This window comes from Montipora foliosa, chromosome 13 (genome assembly GCF_036669935.1).
Source record: "Montipora foliosa isolate CH-2021 chromosome 13, ASM3666993v2, whole genome shotgun sequence".
In the NCBI taxonomy this organism is placed as follows: domain Eukaryota; kingdom Metazoa; phylum Cnidaria; class Anthozoa; order Scleractinia; family Acroporidae; genus Montipora; species Montipora foliosa.
The window spans coordinates 8,707,999-8,732,998 of NC_090881.1; the positions used below are offsets into that span (position 1 = coordinate 8,707,999).

The following is a 25,000-nucleotide window of genomic DNA, read 5'->3' on the forward strand; positions in this document are numbered from 1 at the left end:
ACCTGGATCAGGTTTACAACACCCTTTGTCAACCGCGTCGGCGCTGCAGTGCTGGCTCATCCGCTGACTAGCCGTTGGGATTTGCACCCTCTTTCGCCGTAGTACACCGTTGGCCAGGCTTTGGCAAGTACAGATAGTGGAATGCCAATCCACCATCCGCTTCGGTTACCCAGAAGAGGGGGGCTAGTGGGTACTACACCTTGCCCAAGGGTGACCCAGCACAGCAACGATTAAGAGGTAGTGACATTCTCCCCAAAACCCCGGTATCCCCATACTGGGGCCTCGTTGCCGGATGTAGTTTATTGTCATACCCAGGACCCAATATCCTGATGAACAATCAGTAAAAGCATTAAGTTCAATTCTCTTATAACATGCTTTCACACAGACTTATCAAGGTAAAGCATATTAATGACAAATATTGAGGTGCAATGTGTTTACACCATGCAACAGATTACCTAATCTACAATTCAAACACTGAGCCATTGGCGTATAATTCAGCAGCGCAATTAAGAAATGCAAAAAAACGTATACATTACAAACAGAATAAAAATTAATAACAATTATATGAGAAACAGCAAGTTGAAGTGACAATAGTTATGCAATAGGTCATGATCACATAACAATTGAGACTATTTACAACAAAATTACAAATAAAATAGGAGCTGGACAAGTAATAATATTCATTTACCAGCAATAGCATGTGAAAAGGTCTAATTAGTTGCCGTGGTTAAAGCGATTTTTGAAGTGGAGTTCATGCCTTTTGTTAAGGCCGTGCGGATTAGGTGTAAGTAATAACTATTTTGTCATCGAATAGGCTTCTCTGCAGTAGTAAGTTGCCTAAATTGGAAAACACCAGAAAACAGTTAACTTACTGATCATGTTTCAGCTGGTGTTAGCTAATAAATATAGCACACGAACGCTCTTTTGCTTCTTTTTTTTTTTTTTTTTTTTTTTTTTTTTTTTGTCTTTGTTAGGTTTTGTTCCTTTCCAGTTATGCACCGATCAACTTGAAACCTCAACATCCCCCCACCCCAACCCCCTTTTTTTTTTCTGGCAAATCACGGGCATTTAAACTTTTGAAGATTGGACGGTTGAAGGCTCGGGAAATTCCGTATTTGATTTTGGACAAACGCTAATTTCACTCTTTATTACAACCATTTAGAAATCACTGTTGCGCCTTGCAATGTGATTGGCTCTCAGCAGTGCGATTTATTCCCAAATCGCACTTTCTTTTGCTCTACATCGCACCATTTCCCCAGCCAATGAGAATGGGCTACTAAAACAAAATAACCAATCAATTAAGGTAACCAATCAAAATTGCAGGAAAATGAAAGACAAAGAAAATCATTGTGTGGCCAATTTTGCAACTTTCGTTCCCGACTGGATCAATAAAATATTGGCACTGTCTAAAATCCTCTATTTTAGCCATTAAATAATTATTGTGTGATATCTAAATGGATGTAATAAAGTGGTAATGGAACTTTGTGTCGTGCAATTTTGGTCTGAGATACTTGTGATTTCAAATCGAACTCGCGCTGAGCGCTCATTCGATTTTGAAATCACACGTATGATTTCAGACCAAATTGCACTCCACTCAGTTCAATTAGTATTATTCACCAATTGATAACCCATACTAATAATACTCTATCAAGTGGAGAATAGTAAATACTATAACTTTTCAAGCTTTCAACTTTTACTCAGATTGTAAACAACGTTTCCTTCCCGCCATCCCAGAGGTACAGAGGTCTCAGGTTACAGAGGTCTCAGAGGTTTGTTGAACTTCATCGACCGTTGTTGAACTTCATCGACCGATAGATTTGTGTAAACGCAGCAGCTAAGGCAACATGACAAGGCCATGTCAGTCACGCTCCCCGTCGAGCGAGATTTCCCGCCAACACTGTACTTTGGGAAGATTGGCAAAGGAAATCTGAGCCAAGATCATCACTTTAGTTTAATTAGAGCGAGCAAACTTAAATTATATTCTTGGGTTGCAGTCCCCTCGAGCTAACCAAAAAAGGAACTCAAGAAGAATCATTCTTGGAAGCAGAGTTAGTATGCCAAAAACTGGATGCAATGACAATTATAAATTACAACCTGTACATGTAAAACGAGATGTAATTAAGGTCGATCACCGGTGACAACATTTGCAAGGATTGTACTTTTTGTGTGAGACAATAGGGAGGTTGCAAGAATTTGATCGGATATTTGTTAACTAGAGATCAAGAAATAAACTGATAATCGCGGGAGAACGCGTTTTAAAAAAAAATAATTGTCCTGGCAATTCAGGTTGATGCATTGTTACGAGGCTTTAACACTACTTTCCTTATACGGAACCAAAATTTCAGGAGAGAAAACAGATAATTGCTGCGACCTTAGGTATAAGCCTGCAGATTTATCGCTTCACATCAACGGGCCCTTTACTTCTACATGAGAACAGTAGATCTCTGATACAGAGAACTAATTAGTATGATTATGGATCACATAAATAAGATCTAAAAACTAAACTCCACCATCCTTGAAACCAGTTCCCGCAAGCAGAATAAATGAACTTTGGAACGGATTATGCCACTCAATTCGCTGTTAATAACTCTTAATACTAAGGGATATTTTGGTTCAAAGCGATATAGTTCACCCACGAAGCACAGACGCCAACTAAACGAGAGTGGCACGATTCATACAACCAAGAAAATGGCGCCTGCATATCTTATTGTGTTTAACTGACGCAAGTTTTGACCCGTAAAAGCCATATAGGTTCACCTATGCACAGTCTTGGGGACAGACATAAAAACACAGATAACTATGGGATCTGTTCAGAATCTGGGGACATTTTTGAGTCCCTCGTAAAATGTCCTCGCAATTGAGTGTACGAGTTATTCGTGAGTTCCTTTTACTTAGGTTTGGAAAGTCTTGGAATTTTCTTCATAGTTATGTCGTGAAGATCGTAAATTAACTTGTTGTAGTTGAAATCAATCAGTTCAATACAATAAGATATCCAGGGACAACATGACAATAGATTTTACGAGAATTGACATTTTCAAAGTCTACGGATAGCCACCATTGAAAAGTTTGTCTCACATTATAACACTGGACAAGAAAAAGGTTGGTAACTGCGATCGATGAAAAAGTAAGAAAAATGGATATTTTGACATCACGAATCAAAACAAAAAAATCAAACACTTTGACGGTAGTGAAATTCATGACGTTCTCGTTGCCGTCGGTGTTCCTTCTAAATTCGAAGCTTTTCAAGGTTAGGTTAGCAATATCAGTTCTTTTAGTAGTTTTTTAAAGTTCCATCCAGCTTCCATCAGTACTTTCTTTGACGGTCAATACTGTAGACTGGGGTGATGAGCGGCAATAAAAGCAAAGGGACGCCAGTGCTCGGTAAGAAATAGCTCCTCCTCCTCGTGGCAAACCACATGAAGAGGGAACACCAACCTCGGCTATGTCTGGAAAGCGATCAACAAACGTGCGATGTCCTCTTTGCTTAGTGATATTCCCTCCACGCACATCGCGAAAATCTCGTGCTTTTGAATGGCACAAATGATGGACTCAACACCCACCTTACAAAAAGCTAGTCTAAGAAAACGCAAGAACGGAAAAGAGGCATTCTAATTCCTGTGTAAGTCAAATTTTCACAGCCGCCTACATTTAATATTTCTAACGAGGGTATGCTTCCGGTAATAAAAATGGCTGTCATCTAACATTGTTTGGCTCAAGTTGAGCTCCGCAATGTTAACAGCTCGAATAACTGGATATTTAGAAAGTGTACCTTTCATTTTTGCCATGTTAAGAACTGTCAGTCCAGCACAGTTTTCCACTATTTTGCAGAATGTTGCCCAGGTTGTTTTTGCACCACTAAAATCAATAGAGCGGAATAGACTAGGGATCCATTCGACTGCTATGAGAAAGTTATCCACTGCCTCCTTTGATGTGTTCTGTGCTTTTACAACGGGGAATTCATGATTTCTTGCGTACTTAATCAGAGTTTTGTCGTAAGAAATTTGCAGCCAAGCCTTGCACACTAGAGAAGCGGTTCTTCGAACAAATTTGTAGGGTAAATATGAGAAAACATGAAGTATGATGTTTTGAGGCAAGGTATCCATTTATCTTCAGACAAGTAGCTACGAAATTCATTCACGTATTTTAAGTGACAGTCTTATCAAGTAGATTTAAGAGTTGCTAATGCTGTCAGATTCTCAGGTCCCACCAAAAAAAAGTATCTGTTTGAATTTTTGGTCTAAAGATCTAAAAAGCAACTGTGTATTACAAGTGAAACAGCAAATTATCAATGGAACTTTCTTTCTGAAACGACTTATCAAAGCCCTGCAATACTCATTCAAGGAACCCTTATCATACTTCAAAAAGGGAATGGAGCTCAGTATCTTGAGACGACAACTTGATCTTTTGATATTCTAAAACAACAACATTTCTACTTACCTTAACGGATTTTTGGATTCTTAAATAAAGCAACACGTTTTTCACGTCCTTGATAATCGTGCCAGTTTCTCGGTTCCCCACCAAAGAAAAGAACCTGTTTTAATGTTTGGTCTCAAGATAAAAGTAACCAACTGCGAGGAACAAACTAAAAGGCCCATTATCAAAGAAAGCTTTGTTCTCCAACGACCTATAGAAACACAGTTGTCTCAAACCGAGAATAGCATTTTTCTCAGCAATACGATGCTCCAGCTAATTCACAATAATACAATGACTGCATAGACTTTTCAAATAGGAGGAAAAAGTACGTATCTTAATACAGCATTTTCAGAAGTCAAACAAAAACCAGTGCCAAAACGTAATAAAAGACTCTTTTCTTTCTTTTAACCTTAACTGACCCTTTTAAGATTAGTTTGCTTAATAGTAGGCATCTTCTTTAAGTTCGGTTATGCTACCGTTTTTCCCTTATTTAAGTCGTTTTCTTTCAATGACAGCCGTGCAGCAATGAATGTTGTTAACCGCTTAGCAAAACAACCCCCGCACTCACTGATAGTGCGATAAATCTAAACGTCCAAACACTGACTTTTCATATGGGTTTATAATGACATTATATCGAGTTTGCTAGCTTATTCTTTACGCAGTCATATCGATCATGTTGAAAAAAAGGTACAATATGGCCATATTTTGTCTAGAACATTACTTTGGCATGACGTTTTCGCAAGTTGAAGCTAAGCCTCAGGCTACGAGGAGTGTAACTGAGACCCCATAATTACGACTCTATTTGCAGTAAGTTAATGGGTACGCACATCATATCGCTTTTTCAAAAGATTCCCGAAAACTCTTTCCCGCTTAATTACTTTTTTGGCAGATGTTTATCAGATACTCCCATTTTCACTATTGTAGACGCCACAAGACAATATTTCACGCGCATTTTTTTTTTCGATATGATTTTGGCGGGAAGTAGGTCAGATATTGTCTAATGACTCTGCAGAGAGAGAACATTATTTTTGAAAAAAAAAACTGGATAAAAATGCGCAATGAGAATTTGTCAAAAGTGTTAAATCTAGACAGCTCAGAATTTTTTGCCTTATTGTCTCCTTGTGTCCGTCCTATATAGAGGGCGAGGATATTTTTGTTTGGTCCAATTTTCACTTTAAAGCCAAAAAACTAACATTAAGAAAATTGCCTGGGATGACAATTGCATTTCGTATTGCCACGTTGTTGTGCACATCTGAATAAACATTCCGATAAAATGACCCTATGGTCGCAAATAAGTTAATGGGGACTCACATCATATCAGTATGCCAAAAGATTCGCATCAGTCTGGGCGAGGGTCTATATTTTTACCACGGCAGGGTAGCTTTTCAGTTACCTGTGGAGAAACAGAATCGATAAATGAAAATTAACACTATTACCAAAGTAGTAATAAAGTTGCCACCGATATCATGGGGTTTATGTTTTTAAATATTCGAAGAACTACTGCCACAAGCCCACTATATTAGATTTCAACTACGTTTCACAAAGGCGTTTTTAAGAGTCAAATGACACCTTCCAACACGCAATGAAATGTCCCCTTCTTTCTTTTACTTTTCACTGACCTCTCTAAGATAGTTTGCACAGTGTAACAGCGCCTTTACGACTGTTTTTGTTTGACATTTTCTTCACCCTTTAGTAACCTTTAGAAACCTGGAGAACCTGGAGAAGCTGGACATAGACAGGAGTTCCTGGCAGCAGAAGGCTAAGGACAGAGCTGTGTGGAGGAATCTGATCACCGGACCGAAATGAAACAGCCATTGCCGCCCACGACAGGCTGCTATGATGATGAGTACTAACCACACATATAGGCGATACCATACTTTCAACACGTGCTTCTAGTAAAACTTTATAGTCAAAACGTTATGATAGTGTGTTATAGCACCGACTGATTGGCATGACATCTATCACAGTATGAAATCCCGACGATGAGTTCCGACTTCCACCACATTATACCGTTCCTATGACAAGAAATCTCGAAGGCCAGTTGTTTTGGATAACAACGAAAAAAGCACTGCTTTGTCGCCATAAATTTTCCTTTCACTTTTTCCCGCAGTCACGCTTCACCATTCGATGAGGGCCAGTCTCGCGCTTCTCAGTTGCAAGTTGCCTCGTTCATGCCTAAAAAGTTGTTCGATTCCCATTTCATAGATTTTCTTTCATGAGCAAAAACTAGGTCTAGTGCTTCTTGATGCTGACCATAACTTCTCATTCCCTGTTAAGGATGCGTTAGTGTTCTCCGGAATAGCAAAAGACAATCTTCTGGATTTCTCTGCTCATATATCAAATGTCTGCAAAAAGGTTATTAATTACATTAGCGTTATTACAGCTAGAGACACCATACTTAAGATTTACAAAGCTTGTATTTTACCACATTTTTATTATTTCTCCGCTGTCTGGCATTTGTGTGGTGCCCGCCATACGGAGAAACCAGATTGTTCATTCTAATAAACCATGCTCTATCCCTTCCTGGAACCAGTGCTACTTCTTTGGACAAAAGCTTTCTTAACACCACGGTCAGGATATGGAATAACCTACCTGATAATGTCGTGGGTGTTATCCAAGATTCCCACATCGTGTTCATAAGCACCTGTCGGCCTCCAGAGCCACACAACTGTCTAAATGTTAATTCATTTTCATTTTATTTTGTGTTAAATTTATTAATGAACTCATTAAAGCCCGGTTTACACTACAGAAATTTTTTGGCACGGCTCCTGTGAAATTGCCACGGGTGCCAAAAAAAAGCACAGCAAACTTTGTTTACACTACAAGGAAAGGTTACGTTTTATACAAACGTTGGCCGCGTAGCACTTATATTTTAAACAGAGTTAACTGAACAGAGTGTAAGGTGAAGTGTTAGATTTCTATGCCATATGAACCATGTGAGCGTTAGCCCTACTGATGGAAATGGGCCCACACAAGGACAGAGAAAAACTCTGACCAGGGTGGGAATTGAACCCACGACCTTCGGGTTAGATCTCCGCCGCTCTACCGACTGAGCTACAAGGTCAGACGGGAGCAGGCCGTGGGAACTGAAGATGTTAAAGAAAATATAAGTGCTACGCGGCCAACGTTTGTATAAAACGTCATCTCTCCTTGTACTTGTACATGTTCATTGCCGTGACTTTAACATCGATCTGGTAAGGTGCCTTCCTGGACTGTCTGGTTTGTTTTACCATTTCTTCATTGTCGTTCACGTATCTTCTGGCCTCCTTGATTCTACTGGTAATTGGTTTGTGTTCTGCAAGTAGTAAACATAAGCTCACAAAGAGGTTAATAACCCTCTGGCTGACTTCAACAAAGTTCTGTTTCACCCAGTGATCTGTCTTCTGTCGCCCTCTATGTGAAACTCTGTTTTGTGCAAACAAGAGATCTTCATGAAGCGGACTGTTAGAAAAACACACCTTGTTGTCACAAGTAAAAATTTGGTTGTTCGAATTCACTGTCTACTTTTTTCGCTTGATGGTCTGTACCTCTGATTTTGTCATGATCTTCTCGATTTCATCGCTCATAGAAATTGTCGTCTACGAATAGAGTAATTTCAGATTTAATCGTCTTTTGCTGTTCTTTAAGGCTGTCCAGCGCAGAAAGAAATTCCATTTCGTCTACACAATTTGTAGTGGAATCGTCACAGTTTGAAGCCATAGTTCGTAGGAGATTGTAAGGAAAAGTAAGCTCTGTTCACTTTTTATGAATATTCTGACATGACTCCTGGGATTTCAGGACGAATAGGCCATTGTCGAAATATCAAATATTCAGCTTGATAGTGTGGCAGTGAGGACAAAAACAACAGAAACACTTTGGAATGAATGTAAGAAGTATTTGCATATCATCCACTTTGCTTTGTCTTTGCCCTCAGAACATCTCTTTCAAGCTGAATTTTAATATATCGAAAAAGGCCTATTATGGTCTTTTTCAATCCAAAAATTACAATAAAGTATAATACAGCGCAGGCTATGTTTTGCGTTTGCCAGCTTATGATTTTGCAAATGACTACGAAAGTTATCCGAGGGAAGAGTGGGACGCAACGACAATTATTCGTATCAACATTTATGGATAGGATTTCTAACCAATTCACGGTAGCTCAGTGGAGAAAGCTCTGGGATAGTAATCGGACTATACATCACGGGCAGTGGTTCGAACTCTGGAAGAAAGGTAAGACTTGCTGTAAAAGAAAAATTGTAAGTAGGATTGTAGACAGCGGGTGGCAATAGTAGTACTTGGGGTATGGTTAATGTACACATAAAAGGAAATTGGAGTGAGGATAATCGGAAAGGAAGGGAAAGGTGAAAGGGAGGAGGAAAAGATCAATTTACCACTGATGTTTTGTTTTCACACCCCCCGAAAAGCCATGCTCCTATTTTTAAAAAACACCCCAAAAGGTAAAAATCCCTTTTCAGACAGTTGATAAATAAGCTGGGTTAAAATTATATTCCTGGTTTGAAAAAAAACAAACTGGTTAGAAAAAAATGAGCTGGTTTAAAAAAAATTAAACCAAGAGCAAATTAAACCACAACATTTACACTACTTGTTCTATCCGAACCATGCCTATTTTTTCAGCACACGTACCATTTTCACCCGTGCTCGGACTACCTCGCCGAAGGTTCCAGCACGTGTAAGAAATTTGGTTTGGCTCGGATAAAATTTGGTGTAAACGGGTTATTTACACTGCAAATTTTATCCGAGCCGAACCTCTTTTTTTGGGACCCGTGCCAATTTCACCCGAGCAGTGCCACAAATTTTCTGTAGGGTAAACCGGGCTTAAATCTTAAGCGGAAGAGAGCCACTGATTGGCAGGAATTGGCCTGCCAGAGCTGTTTATCTCTGTAGGCTATTGCTCACTATTGCACAGAAAAAGAGGCATATTCAGCAACGGAGGAAGCACGCGAAACCGAACAAACCGGGCCGAAGCCCCAAACTCCCCAAACCAACAAGGGTAGGCCTTGATAAATTGTGCTAGCATAACTTTTGGCATAATTTGAGGAGACTAGCACAATTTTTGCTGATTTTTTCTTAAAAAATAGCACTGCTAGCACAGTCCGTATATATTGACAAGCCTGAGACCATTTTTGTTCAAAGTTTTAGCCTCATTTTCTAGTTGGTAACAGAGAGAGAGGGCGAACCCTGGAAGGCTGGCAGTCTGGCACAAGAGTAGCCAGATGGTGTTGATCACTGTACCTCTCATTTGCAAGTTTGAAAAATGGCGTCAGCCATGCCACTTGATAACTTGCCCCGAGACCATACCAGAGCCAGCAAATATAGCCAGACGCCGTTGCCTTAAGACAAAGAAAGCCAACTACAATAGAAGAGTTGATTGTGATACCACAAAAGGTATTGCTACACGATCGTAATACGTTTTTGGACTTGTTTCGCTCATTTTGCAGAAGGAATAATTTTAACAACAAGTGGCATAATATGAAAAAAAGAGCATAATTTGGGCAAAAAATGGGCACTGATAGTAGCATAATATGCAACCTCGTTTCATTGTCGGGAGGCAGAGAAGAGAGACCCTGGGAACGAGATTGCATGATATGCTACTTTTACTAGCAATATCTATAAAAGCCTAACCAAGGGTCCAGGACAGGACACCCCAGGACTATCATCATCCTCAGGGGCATCAAGAAGGGATGCAGGTCTAATCAATTATTTTGTAAATAAATTTACAGAAGAATAATTTTAAAAAATGCGTTAGCCCTTCGACGAAGAGAAGAGCCATTAAGAATTTTTATAAAATAAGATATCTCATGGCGCTTTCTCTTAATGTGGTACTAATTAGCTCACAAACTTAACTTTATAATTTATATTCTTGTACATTTATCTTCTTGATTTTCCTGTAAACGTGTCTACCTACTCTTTTTAGTCATGACATGACCAACCCAGATTAGCATCTGCTACCTGTGGGCATATCCAATTTGTTAACAATACCTGTTAGAAAAATAAAGAACTGAACTGAACTGAACTGATACTGAACTCCTTTTTGCACAGATTTTGATGGCTTGCCTTGAGCCTTTTGCATTTCTAACAGGATTGGTAAATATATTTTGAAAAGATTGCTATTGATCCCTGACTTCATCAGGTGCACCAAAAAAATTATGTGAAAAGTATCGATAAGTCGACGAATCAAAATCTGTCTCGAATAACTAAATGTCTAAATGTCACTTCAAAAATGCGAGAGTAATCTTTGGGTAAAAATAAATTGTAGAAACAATTTAGGAAATGATGATGTTTTCATGTTTTTTCACAGGAGTGCGAGAGCACGTGACGTCACGTTATTTTGAGACCGTTGTAATGGCCGATTGCGTTGTCCTGAGTGATTTGATGGACATTTTGGACGCTTCGATTTCCCCTTCATATCCAACGCGTCGTCACATACAATGTAAATAGACAACGCGTGCAACTTCCAAGACCACTCACGGCTTAGTATCTCCAGAATTTAGCCGGATTTCTCCAACTTCCGCCTTAAATCCTGCTCGATTTTCAAGTTTCGCTCAGGTTTTTGTTATCGCCGCATGATGCGGATAGGAGTCATGGATCATTGGAATTTGCATGATAACCTTGATCAAAATTAAATTAACCAATCAAAAAGCACAGATTAATAATTTTATCTCTCTTGGGAATCGAGGCCTGCTACACCAGCATCATTGCTGCGGAGCCTGGAAAACAAGTCGTGAACCCAAAATCAATATGGCGGAAACGTTGGTTGATGTTATTGTAAAATTAAGACAACGTTGGAAGAAGGATCAACCACTGAAACTCCTATGCGACATAAAAAATGGTTTAACGTCGTCGCTACTTTTCTTCTTTTTTTTTGGAAAATGGCAAAAATTTGGGTTGGTCGGAGAAATAAAGAGAGTGGCCTAATCCAATTTTTACTACAACATACGGTTTATTAAAGTTTGATTTCAATTAAGTTACTTTCTTTGGATACGAAGAGTGAGATATACAACGTTAGAAGAGATTTTTTTAAGCTTTGAAAGGATGTGATGTTATTGATTGTGCAACTTTTGTCCAAGAACAAATAGACATCTGATCAATTTAAGTCTGCACTCACCATGCAGCTAGATCAACAAAAACTAATTACACTAAAGGAGCATATTTTCCCCAAGGCACAATAATACCCCAGCTAAAGTTTGATCGAAATCTCTTTTAAAGCAATTTAAAATTCACATCTGTTTGTCGAATTTCTTTTGTGAAAAGATTCTCTCTTTCTTCGTTCGTTTCTTTTTCATCTGAGCCCATGCATGCGCATTTGCTCAACTCGTCAATGAGGTTTTTTAATTACAACACTGAAAATTTGTAATTCCCTTCAGGGTCATTAATATAATGAACAGTTGTACATTTTCATTTCAAAATGGGTTAAAGCACTTCAACCTGTAAATACAAAAAGTAGTGTTAGATTAACGCGCTCCTACAGTTGTGATACGGACGAATACTCGGTCACGTATTTGCATATGAATGGTGTATGTCGCATGTTGTGTGCCTCGTTCAACAGAGAATGCCGCTACAAGAACAAAATTTTGGCAGTTACTCCATCGTTCATTTTGGTACCTCTTGTTCGCTTCACATCAAGCTTAAACAATCTTGGCTCTTTTTAGAAATATACAAGAATTCTTGGAAGTCCTTATGCGCTTATGCGAAAAGACAGAGTAACTTGATGAAAGATAAAGAAATACCATTCATATGCAAACAAGTGGGCAGAAACGTCGTAGTTTGACAAAATTGATGTACTGGGGTAATAACTGCAAAATACCGGGTCACTTTTGTATTCTTGTGGTGACACTATTTGAAGAACGAGGCATATAACAATACAGGCCATTCATATGCAAATAAATGGCCGGGCATCATCCAATTTAGCCAAATGGATTAATTAGAAGAAACAGCTGGAACTTTAAACACAAATTGACTTTTTTAACGAATTAAGCTTGCAGCTTTATTTTTTTCAATTCGGCTCGAGAGAAGAGAACATCTGCCTGAACACTTCTGTTGTAGTTATATAAGGTTGTGATAAAAGTTTATTTGCGTGATCGACAGAACGCTAGCGCATGGATAGTGGTGATTGCATTGAAATAATATCCTTTGGGAAGAATTTGGAAAACAAACATTGAACCAGATAAAGCTAAAAGGGAGTTTCTAGACGAAAATACGAGCTAAAAGAAGTGACCATGTCCACGGACGAAGCGATAGAGTTCCAAACAAGACACATTGCAGCTGTGATAACAGAAACAGCCATATTTTCATTGGTAATGATCCTTTCACTGTTAGGAAATCTTCTCGTCTGTTATGCTACTTATCGAAACCCAAGATTGAGATGCCCCAGTAACTATTACATTATTTCACTTGCTCTCACCGACATCTTGCAAGCATGTTGCTCTATGCCACTATCAGTTGCCTTTCTGGCCTCTGGAGAATGGTCATTTGGAACAGCTACCTGTGATTTTGTTGCTATTACGAAGCTATCTTTAACAAAAGTATCTGCCTTTACTATGGGTCTGATGGCGTTGAACAGATATTATAAAATAATGAAACCAACTAAATACCTAAAAATTTTCAAGCCAAGGTGTATAGTTATCACCGCATTGCTGGCTTGGGCAATACCTTTCACACTTGCCTTTCTTTCAGTATTTGTTCTTGATCAAAAAATCAAACCAAATACGGATTTTGCAATGTGCATCATTTCTTTCCCGCGTCTATATTTTTTCTCGGTCATAATCCCCTTTATTTACGCACCATATTTCGTTATTGGATTTTGTTACTGGAAGATTTACAAACAAGTGAAAATGCACAATGCAAATGTTTCATGGCGGTCTTCCAACGTTACCGACGTCAAAATCAGCAAAACTTTGTTCGCCACTGTCATCGCATTTTTCACTTTCCTTCTTCCTTCTCATATCATATTTATTATCTCATTCACAGAATATTCTCATTTCCCGCGTTATCTTTTTCTTCTTGCAACTCTCTTTATTTTTATGACCAGTTGCATCAATCCGTTTATTTACGGGTATATGAACCGTGCTTTTAAAACCGAGTTTAAGAAATGGTTCGTTCCTAAAAGGAGCCACTCCGTAAATATTGCATTGGATACGAGAAGACGAAAACACGCTGGAAGAAGCAACGATCAAGAAGAAGATAAAGGAGAATCAGTCGCGGATAAGGAAAGCTACCCCAAGTGAAGATTGTAGCGAGACAAAAATTAAAGCGAGAAAGATAGTGAAAAATCATTGCAAAGAGAATACATTACGCTATCGACCTAAAAGGGGTCAATCAGTAACTACAGAAGCCATCGAACAGAATTAACGTTGCAAGAGGTCTTTCTTCGTTGATGATTACCTCGACGGACATTTTAAATTCATAGCGAGCGTAACGTTTAAAATTACATGCCAGTATCGCAACTGTGAAGCGTTTGTTGTACAGTCGAACCTGTATATAACGGCCACCCTCGGAACTTGAGAAACTGGCCGCTGAATACAGGTGGCCGCTTAATACAGGATCACTAAAAATACTCACTGGGCGTGGTCTAATGTCAATTTTAATGGCGTATCATACAAATACACTTCATGCAAGGAAACAATAGAACAATTAACACTCTTTCAAGCTATCTACTGGCTTTAAACAAAGTTCAGTGCCAACTTGTAACTTATTAACGGTATAATAAACGTAACATTGTCTAATCTTCTACGGTATACAGTTACTGTACTGTATTTCTATGACTAACAGCTCACAACAAAATATCTGATTCCGTCAGTTCATAGTTGTTCAATGTGTATAAATAACGGAAAATTTTCTAATTAAAAGTAGCCCAATAGACAAAAAAATTGTTCAAGTTAAAGTAGTAATAGGGTAGGAATTGCGAAGTCTTAAAAAGGTCGGACATGTACGTCTGGCGCTGCAACACTTGAAACTTTTGTTTGCAGAGCAAGTCGTTAACTGTCAACTTTGCGGTCATTGATAACTATTGGAGCGGCCTTAAACATTTCTCGCCTTTTTGACAGCCAAATTATCGGCGGACGTTTTGTAAAACAACCCACTGTTGACTCAAAATCTTATGTGGCTCACTTGAAAAGTTCTTTCTACAGCTAAAATATGACAAAGGAACTTCTTCACGTCTATTGTTATATTCGTGGGTACCATGCATACTTGAGTATATGGGAGCCAAACGTCAATGAGATGTACGCACTGAAACGAGAGCCGCAAAATAACGAAAACTCGAATGCTGTGGCAATTGCTCGCCCAAAATTACGAATACGGAAATCTAGTGTTACACCTAGAGTTACAAGATCTGGACGTGGCAAAACAGCTTCGAAGCCATATTCTCACCCTAATGAAATGATGGACGATTATGAAGTGATTGGACATGTACCTAAGTTGATGACATTGTGTCTAACAAAATTTTTGAAACGGCCTACAAACAAAGGGTAAGTGACGGTAAAATGGCAAGCGAGTGAACAAAGGTGGAGGTTATGGCCTAGAAGTTCCTTGCGAGCATAGGTTTGAAGGCTATTCATTCTCCATCACATGGCTAAAGAACAAGCTAATTGAAGAGGAATTTCTAGCTGAAGAGTGTGAAGCATATCTTCAAAACGATCTATCTCTATCTTTTTTTTTTTTTTTTTGCCTTACTGTACTTAAGCACATTGCGGACATCTGCAAAGCGTTAACGACACTAAAGAGCCCACTATCAGTTTACAGTTTGCAAATGATATTTCTTTATAGTAAAATCCAACTAGTGGTCTATCATCAATGCTGCGTTCTGATTGGTTGAGCTACTAGTAGGCTATATGTTATAGCCCACTAGTAGCGAAAAGCGCCCGCCATATTTGTAATGTTTTGGCGGTAAAAAAGGATTAATGTCTAGCTTTAACTCGCGAAAGATGTTTAGTCTCGATATTTTTTTGACCAACTAGTTGGATTTTACTAAAACAATTATTCCTCTCGCCCTCATAGCCTCTGAGTCAATAGCCCATTCGGCCTTCGGCCTCATGGGCTATTGACTCATAGCCCATTCGGGCTCGAGGAATAATTGTTAAATAGTGATAATGGTTGCATTTTAAACACAATTTACACCTCATAAACTACGCCGGCTTAGTTTCCGTTCTGGGGTGGCCGCTTAATACAGGTAAAAATAACAAAGAAAGACAAACATGGGACTGGGTGACTGCGGTGGCTTAATAGAGGTGGCCGTCTAATACAGGTAACAATTACAGCGTTTGTATGAGCGAAAAATCGGGACTTTGAAAACTGGCCGCTTGGTAGAGGGTGGCCGCTTAATACAGGGCCGTTATATACAGGTTCGACTGTAGTTACTCCACAAGGAATCATTAAGGAGCTTATTTTATTTTCAAGGTTATATCCTTGCACTTCGAGCAATGTGACACTCCATTATTGCAAAGAAATTTCGTTCACAGCTGACTGCAAGCAAGCTAACAATAGTTGTCAGTAGCATTTGTTCAGTTTGCAAATAAATGAAGTAAAAACACTTGTTTTGACTGCATCTTTATTTCTTGTATTCATATTAAATTTGAAACATAAAATGCATCCATACAGTTGGTTACTTTTGTGGACAGTGTCTGTTACCCAAACCGCATTAAAAATAAAAATAAATAAATAAATAACGGTTTATTCACAGTATATACACCTAAAGGATGTGGCTATTCATCTGTGAAGGCCTACAATACTAATTATTTAATATGATATGTACAATAAAAACTAAAAACTAAGTTGTAATAAAAAAAAATCTATAATAAAATCTATACTTGAATGTAAATACCCGGTATGTAGAATGAAATGGTTGGTGGTTTCTATATCTTTACAAGGAAGACAAAGCGAGCGCCTTTAAGAACGCCTTGCAGAGCCAGCAGTATTCTTTAAAATCTTTGCAATTCCTCATACTTGCTGGCAATTCATTGAAAATCATGGCTGCGGAATGCTCAAAGGTGCCTTGTACAAGTGGAACATGAAGCCTTGGAGCAACGCTGGAACGGAGATGCCTAGTAGGTTTAACAACTTGCAGATTTAAATAAGAGGCCAGTTATCAGAATACAGTGCTTTAATAGTCTAGTCCCGAAACTAGCCATAGCGAAGTGGAGCCTTCGTAGTCTAGCTAAGAGGAACTTTGGTCATGGATAAAAAACAATGTCACAGTAACTTATTTTAGACAGAATTAGTGTTTCTACCAAATGTTTCCGTAGTGTAAAATCAGTAAAGTTCCTTATTTTTCTTAAGGTTCTTGGAGTCGCATAACAAGATCTAAGAATAGAACTAAATGAGATTCCCATTTAAGACATTACCTAGTTAACCAGTCAGAAATCCACTCACTAGGCCTAAATACCAACCCATTTTATAACCCCAACCCTAACCTTCTGAAAACAAACCGCAATTTCATAATGACAACCCTAAACTCGAAGTGACGCAGTCCTTAGGCCTAAATGCACTATCGTGACCATTGTCCACTCTTTCTGTTTGAGGCTTACCATTCAAAGGCACTTCTAAACCAAAAGTTAAAAAAAAAGAATTCCTTTGAAAAGGAAAGGAATTTTAATTAAGTGTCTAGTCGTTCTAGCGCTGGACGGACACTGTAAACTCAAATTAACAATTTGAAGTCAAATGTTGGTTTTTCAGGAGAGGGAAAACCGGAGTACCCGGAGAAAACCTCTCGTAACAGAGTACAGAGCCAACAAACTCAACCCACTTATGACACCGAGCCTGAGAATCGAACCTGGACCACATTGGTGGGAGGCGAGTGCTCCCACCATTGGGTCATCCCTGCACCCCAGTTCAATGAAAAGAACAAACTGTTTTGAAAGAAATAAACCGGTTTGAGACAATTTAAACCGAAAATTAAATTAAACCACAACATATACTGCAAGACAATCGCTGCCGTATCGACAACCGTCTCATCCACCGGAAGTGTCCGGAGACGTACGGAGCGTCGGACGGGGTTTGGGAGATGTCCAATTCAGCCACCACGTCGGAAACCATGGTTGACGTCCAGATCGTTCAGATGAGCGGCCGTCTCTGACGGATCTGAGCACGACGACGATGACAATGGGGAGGTAGGTGGCACCAGACAATTTAGGAAGGCCAGCTCTTCTCTCAAGTAGGGAAGTGCAGGAGGCCGAAGTCTGTACTTGCGTACAAGCCATCCGTCAACGGTAACGTCCATGACGCGGTATGGACGGGTGTCCGAGCAAGCACGAACCCAGTTCGCATCTCCTTCGTGTGCAGTAATACGGTCGCTTATACTCGCGCCGTTGTTTGCGATGGTCCGCCCGTTATCATCGCTCGTATTCACGGAGTCGTTCGCGATGGTTCGCCCGATATTTTCTTAAATGCTCACAAACTCGATCTCATTGTCGTCGGTAATACCGAAGCCTCTGTCCCCGGATGTTTTCTCCTCGACAAGGACGGTGATTCTTTTCTGTCTTCCGTAGTACACCTCACCATCTGTCTGCAGACCTTCTTTGCGCTCGTTCCAGAAAGGATGTCACCGCTCGAGTGTCCCCTTTGTTTCCCTCAGCGTTACTTGGTGCTATGTACCCGATGTGAGATTTGTCTATGGTCTGCTCACGTGATCATTCCCACCACCAACCCAGTCTCTACTTGCAGGATCGGAGGATTCAGGTGCAGCCGATGTGAGGGGTTACGCCCTGCTGCAACAGACGGCACCACTACTGGCCCGATGCTCGTCGATGACTCAACTGTTAGAGGTTTTGCGACCTCTAAGGACCTTGTACATATTGTAAATAGACGTTCTGAAAGGATTTTCATATTTGTAAATAATAAAGACACAACACCATGTCAAATAAAAACGATTTAATGAGAAAATGACTGTTACATGCGTTCTAAAAAAACGAAAGTGTCTCTAGTGCGGTTTGGTGGATATCGGTCATAGAAGAGTTCTGGGTTTCTGGGCTTCTAGGAAGCGTCGGGTCTGTTCCTGATTCACGTAGCAGGTATCGCGGTCCAATCCCCTTTGACCACGCATCCATTGCACGAAATGATAACATTCCACCTTGAGACAATGGTGGCAGAGCTGAAACGTGGTGGAATTGGATTAGTCAACCCCACCTTTTACAACCCGACTGCAAAGTTCAACATAAACTTTTCCAAACAATCAAATGTCAAAAACTACTAATAAGAAAACTAGATATATACATTGGAGGGCAGCGTCACTAAACTGCCGAAGTGCTTCAGATGATTTCAGGATGATTCAAATTTTACAAACTGCGTCTCAAGCTAAAATCAATATACTGTCCATGCAAGAGGTAAGAAGAACTGGAAAAGATAGGAGGAGCTATGATATTATTAATGATACCAGAGTAGAAAGGTGGGAAGTATACTGGTCAGGTAACGATCACAAGAAGACTGAGCGTGTTGCAATAACCATCAAAGCATCGCCAATACTACAAATCGCACGGGTACATCAAGAAAACTCAAGAGGAATGTACATGGACGTGAACTACGGTGGATTAAAACTGAGAGTACAAAGCCTTTATGCACCAACAGAACAAGGCATGCCACATGCAAAACAGAAATTCTACAAAATGGTGGAAACGCTGAATATGTTACCATCAAACGACCCCCATCGAAAAATTTTGCATATGGGAGATTTTAATGCCTCAACATCGGCTGCACTGACAAGAACGTGCTTCAAGGGTGACAGTTTTGGCGAGTACGAGAACAACGAAAATGGTGACCTCTTTCTGCAGTATTGTGTAGAAGAAAAGCTTCAAATAATCCAGACATTCTTTGAGCATAAATGGTGCCACAGAGTGGCATGAAAGAGTAATGACAAAGTAACAGAGAAAGTTATACATTATGCGCTGAGTGGCGAGTGGATTAGAAGACACACGATTGACGCTCGAACAAGACCGGGGTACGCGATCGATAGTGACCATGTCATGTTAGTTCTAAGAATGCGTACTCCTCGTTTTCGCCGCGATCGAAAAGAACACTGCCCAAAACCATCCGCCAAAACAACCAGAGTTGACCTGTCAAAACTGAAAGATCCTCAGACGCTCAAAATGTTCATGCGCGCAATTGAAAAAGCCCTGAACGCCACTACAAACCCAGCCATGGAAGAAATCGACCGAATACTCAGTTTGACCACCCACCAAGAGCTCGAACCTTCCAAAAAACCAAGCAAACAATCCTACCCCTGGGACACGGACGAAGAACTCAACGCACTGCTACACCAGGGTAAGAACGCCCCATCCTATGATCCAACGGAATTGAAACCTACGATTAACCCGAAAAATTCGCGAAAGAGTTCAGAAGTTGAAGGGAGAAGAAATGGTTCAGGTTGGGAAAAAATTGAAGCTCCTACATGAGACCAGACAAAGAGAGCGACTATTCAAAGAAGCCAAACAAGAATACTTGGTAAAAACAAAGCCCAGCACAAAAACGAAATGCCACACACTCAAAGACCATTTCTCAACACACTTTACTCATCAACAACCGGAACAACACGGGTACCAAACGTTTCCAACATGACTCCCCTTTAATTCTCTCCATTACTCAAATTCCTCTTAATAACCATACTCGGCGAAGGAAGGGGGCCAACGAAAGGGGAGGTCCCCTGCTTTATACTACACACGGGGATATCACCGGACGGAGGAGCAAGAGCACTAACTTTGGAATAAAATGAAACAGAACCCTATAAAGAAAAGGGAGAAATTTGATAAACGAAAAAACGCGGAAATAAGCCAAAAGCAGGGGAACCACCCCTTCGTTGACACCGAGCTCCGAACTAGGTCCGAAATTGAGACACAGAGAAAAAGAAAACGTTAAAACAAACTAATGCGAGAACAAAAATTTATCGTAAACTGAGGCATAAGAGACTATTGTCCAACACGACCGCGACCAAACTGTCGCCCCGCTGGTGGGGCACGGCACGCCCGAGCGATATGTCCCCATCTTAAGCACCTGAAGTACTGAACCTGTGCACGGCCAGGGTAGGGGGCTGGCCTGCGCATTGCAGAACCAGGACGAAAAGGTGGAGGTGGAGGTGCCTTTCCAACTCCCTTCAAAATCGCGTTTGCGTCTTCGGCCACCTTTGCTCGCACGGGATCCCCAAACAATCCCAGAAAAAGACGATGAAGCAAACAAACAGTGCAAGAAAACAATAACAGCCTACGTCATAATATCGCCGTAACCCGCGGCAAAGCGTAACACTGAAAAAAGCGCAACCATACAAATGAAGCTATACATAGACCGCGCAAAACTGTCTCAACTGGCGGAAATCCTTAAGTTATAAGTACACTGATTGCAACGTCTACCGAGGATATGCCTTCGCCAGTAAAAATTAGCGGTATACCAAACAAACAAACGCTCCATAAAACTCTTCACTGGTGGAATACCGATTTGAACTGAACGCAATACTGCCCTCACCAGTGGAAATCCATAAATCATGTGCAACTTGTAAGATCTATGCCACGAGCTGCCTTCGCCAGTTTAGAAAATCTAGCGTTGCACCAAATTACGAATATTGTAGCAAACCCCTTCACTGGTGGAATACCAAATTAGAACACACGCAAAACTGACTTCACTAGTGGAAACCCATAATATTTAAGCAGACACATGTCCTAAATACCATCGCCAAAAAGGAAACTAGCGGGCTGCTCCACACTAAATTGTAACGCCGGAGACATGGCACAAACAAGGCTTTTTTTACTCTGTCCGGCACTAGACCCGTCCCACATTAATCATGCCAGAAACTAAGAATTTCCTTAAATACTAAAATAAACAGATACCAAGGCGAAACCCAATATACCTTGTGAGAAAGTTCAACAAAGCGTGGACAATAAACGGGCACGTGCTGACAGAATGTTTGTATCGCGCACCCAAACAACTCCAAAATCCGTATAAAAGCTACGCGACCGAAGACAAAACGATAACCGGGCTAAGCAGAAAAAATCTTCTACAAACGTAGCAAGACTACTTCTACAAAAAGCGAAGCAGAAACACGAATAAAGTTACCCCTACTGGGGCGGCAGGCGCCGCGGCAGGCTCAGCTATGGGTCCAACTCTTGAGGAAGATTTTGTGCCGGCTCTGCGACTTGCTGCGCTCCAGCAGGAGCCGGAGGGTCAGGAAGAGCATTAAGTTGATCCGCCATGGAAACGGCGGGCTGGTGGCGGTTGACCAAGCGGAAGGTTAATCGCAAAAGACGACTGTCTTTGTGGAGTACAGGACGAAAGACCACGCTCCAAGCGGAGAGACCAAATTTAAACTCGAAATGGCGCAAAGCATCACTGACGCTATCAGCACGGGCGGAAACGGGGGAATGCGATGGAATAACGGCGTGTTTTGCAATGAGCTAATTAATTATGCAGTGAGAATAGCTTTCAGATCGACAGTGCTTAAGAACTGACGGTAGGTCGTTCACGCACTGATGAGTGGTCGCCCACTCATCAGGAAATCCCATGATGAGTGGGCGACCACGAAACAGGCTTCTAGGGATGAACTTGTAGTTTATTTGTCTTTTTCTTCCATACATATATATATATATATATATATAATTATCAACGGCCAAACGCCTGAAGTTCAGTCAAAAATCGGCTCATGACACTCGATTTACTCAGCCTGGCTCACAGAATGCCATTCTGGAGAGAAACGCACAGATAACTATAAATATCTAACTGGATTTGTCAAAAGGTGGCTGCAGAAATTGTGAAAACAAGCCAATTCTGCTGCCGTCACAAACTTAAAGAAAAGCTACCCTCCCCACCCCTGTGCTTTGGTCAGACAACCAACAATCACCTACCCACACGTCAGTGTGGGCTCACTCTAATTGGTGATCAAAAGCAAACTATCATTGAGGCCTAGACCCCCCGAGACCTGTGCTTTTAACACACAACTCAAAGTTAGAAATGTCCTTGAGCTGTTTGGCAAAGCAGGCCTTGAGAGGCAATTTTGAGAGGCCACAATGGCTTGAACACGGGCTACGCCCGTGCTCAAGCGAAAACACCAGCGGCCACCCTTTAGCAAATTCGCTCTTTGGTAGCTCTTTGGCATTACAAAGCTTTTGCTTTCATGTCCAAATTGAGCACTCTACTGGGATGAGTCATTGCCGCTAGCAATTGCGCATGCTCACTAGCTCGCTAGTTTGAGCACTCTGGCATGGCTTACATGTACCACATGTGTGGGACATTTAGGGTGGCTTTATAAGCTTAACCTCCATCCCAGACATCAGCACTGCACTAATGAGGCCCAGAAGGCCAAAACAGTACTGTCTGCAGATATATATATATATATATATATATAAAAGGTAGCCGCTGGACTTTTCGCGTTCAAGCCATTGTGGCCGCGCAAAAAAAAAAACATTATATACCGTAAAGTTCCGATAGTAACGACCCCCCGAAAGTAGCGACCCCTCCGACATTAACGTCAATTTTTTGTGGTCGTTGGTAAATCCCGAAAGTAGCGACCCACCCGAGAGTAACGACCTCCCGAAAGAAGCGACCTCCCCCCCCCCCCCCCCACGCCCCCCGAAAGAAGCAAGACCAAGTTTTTTAAATGATATGCTGTCAATCAATAGTCAAAACTTAAATGTACAATAATATGTTCGTGCAGTTTAATTTACAACTAGGGGGAGCTTTATGCCACCATTCGTCCTTGACATCAGTTCACTGATGTAGCGATGAAAGAACTACCGTAAACCGGAATAATTTCATATTAACAACAGGAACGTTTCTTCAAATTGAAATTGAAAACTATATAGTTTTCTATATACGGTTTTTTGCTGTATCTATCATTGTTATCTTCTTTTTATGAAACACAATCTATACATATGGAATGCAAATAGAATGTTGTTCTTTTTAAAATTTTATGTTGTTCATTTTTTATTTCGGAAAAAAGGCTCGCGCCAGCTCTATTTGTAAACGCTTTGGGTTCCCCGAAAGTAACGAACCCCCCAAAGTAGCGACCCCCAAAGGCTGATAATTCCGAAAGTAGCGAGGGTCGCTACTATCGGAACTCTACGGTATATATATATATATAAGCAGTGTACGGTTGGTTGACCCAACAATGAACTCCCAGTAAGAGTTGTACGTAAGGAAAAGGGACGAAGAGACAAACTCTTGACTGTTCTGGACGAAGTTTAATACGACGTTTCGGCCGTTCGGCCTTTTTCAGGTTAAAAGTTAAAAGCTAAAAAACTATTTACAATGAGTGCAATCACAAAAACAACGGCTTATATATACAGAGCAGAAATAATGAAATTAAGGAAACGTTACATAACAAAGGTGACATGGATTTGATAATCAATGACAAATTAAGAACCATAACAAAGGTCTAAGCTACAAGGTGACATAGATTAACAATCAAAAACAAATAAAGAGCTATAGGTGAAATATCGATAAAAATGCATCATATTGGGAAAATGTCAACTCACAACTACTCAATTGTAGTAATTAATGCGGTGTTTCGATCTAGAATCCCGCCTTTTATTGAGACCATGAGGATTAAGGTTAAATAATTGTGCAGTCCAATAGGCCTCCCTAGTGCGTAACAATTGTTCAAGATGTAAAGAATTTTAAAAAGACCTAATTTGTTCGATAATGATGAAATTGATTTGTGAAATTTCATGTTCAGAGTTATTAAAGTGGATAGCCAATTCACAAGTTCTTTTGTTCTTCAGCATGTTCGACTTGTGGTTACGAAATCTTACTTTAAATTCAGTCGAGGTGGAGCCCACATATTGCAGGTTGCATTTGGCACAAGTGGCCAAATAAATAACATTTTGCGATGAACAAGAAAGTTTTTGTTGAATGGGATACTGACGACCAGTAGCAGAACTTTGAAATTTTGAAGCTTGAATAAATAATGTTTACAGAGATCGCATTTCTTATTGCATTTTGAACAACCCCCATTTTCTTCTCTTTGATTTCTACAAGAGGTTACCTGAAATTTGGATGGCGCTAACAAATCCTTAAGATTTTTAGTTCTACGATAAGCGGGAAAAATTGACTTACACGAAAAAATTTCTTTGACTTCTGGTGAAGATTGCAATAGATGAAAGTGATTTTTAATAACCTTTTTGGATATCTGGCAAAATTGTATTGTAGTCAAGCACCAGTGGAAAAACTTTCTTATCTGGTTTGACCTTTTTGCTCAAAAGTTCAGATCTTGATATACTGAGAGCTTTGTCGAACTGTTTATCGACAAGCCCCGCCGGATAATTTTGAGACTTCAAATATCCTTTGTATTCCTTACACCTATTTTGTAGAAAGTCGTTGGTAGAACAATTGCGTTTAATTCTTAAAGCTACCCCAAAGGGGACTGCTCTTTTGCAATGTGAGGGATGTGAACTTGAAAAAGGTAGATAGAGGTGGCTATCGGTGGGTTTAGCATATACAACAAATCAATAAATTAACAAGAACAATTATCAACAAATTAGATTTGAATGCAAAAGGCCCATTCCCTGAGGGGTCCATCCTTGTGTCTTGGGATGTAGTGATCTCAATGCCCTTACAAAAAACATAAAAATTATAACTACAAACTATAAAACATGTATAAAATATATATATAATAAAATAA

General features: G+C 40.2%; 3 protein-coding genes across 5 annotated transcripts in view; 2 read left to right on the plus strand and 1 right to left on the minus strand.

Moving 5' to 3' along the window:
• LOC137983752 (uncharacterized) overlaps positions 1-4,689 on the minus strand; it is a 17,512-nt gene extending 12,823 nt beyond the window's left edge. For 2 of the 3 annotated variants that reach the window (XM_068830930.1, XM_068830929.1), the window contains exon 1: positions 1-285. This exon is cut by the window's left edge and continues 2,008 nt beyond it. The gene's annotated coding sequence lies outside the window, so the exon portion shown is untranslated. Of the gene's footprint in view, positions 286-4,437 lie in introns of those variants that run through there. The other variant, XR_011119010.1, reaches the window with a different exon arrangement.
• Positions 4,690-12,466: 7,777 nt separating this feature from the next.
• LOC137983753 (histamine H2 receptor-like) lies at positions 12,467-14,210 on the plus strand. The gene has a single exon (XM_068830931.1). The coding sequence runs from the start codon at positions 12,630-12,632 to the stop codon at positions 13,635-13,637; it is 1,008 nt and encodes a 335-aa protein (XP_068687032.1). The 5' UTR covers positions 12,467-12,629; the 3' UTR covers positions 13,638-14,210.
• Positions 14,211-18,668: 4,458 nt separating this feature from the next.
• LOC137981643 (uncharacterized) lies at positions 18,669-19,244 on the plus strand. Its single transcript, XM_068828724.1, has one exon. It carries the CDS (start codon positions 18,669-18,671, stop codon positions 19,242-19,244), a length of 576 nt encoding a protein of 191 aa, XP_068684825.1.
• The last annotated feature ends 5,756 nt before the right edge of the window (positions 19,245-25,000 follow it).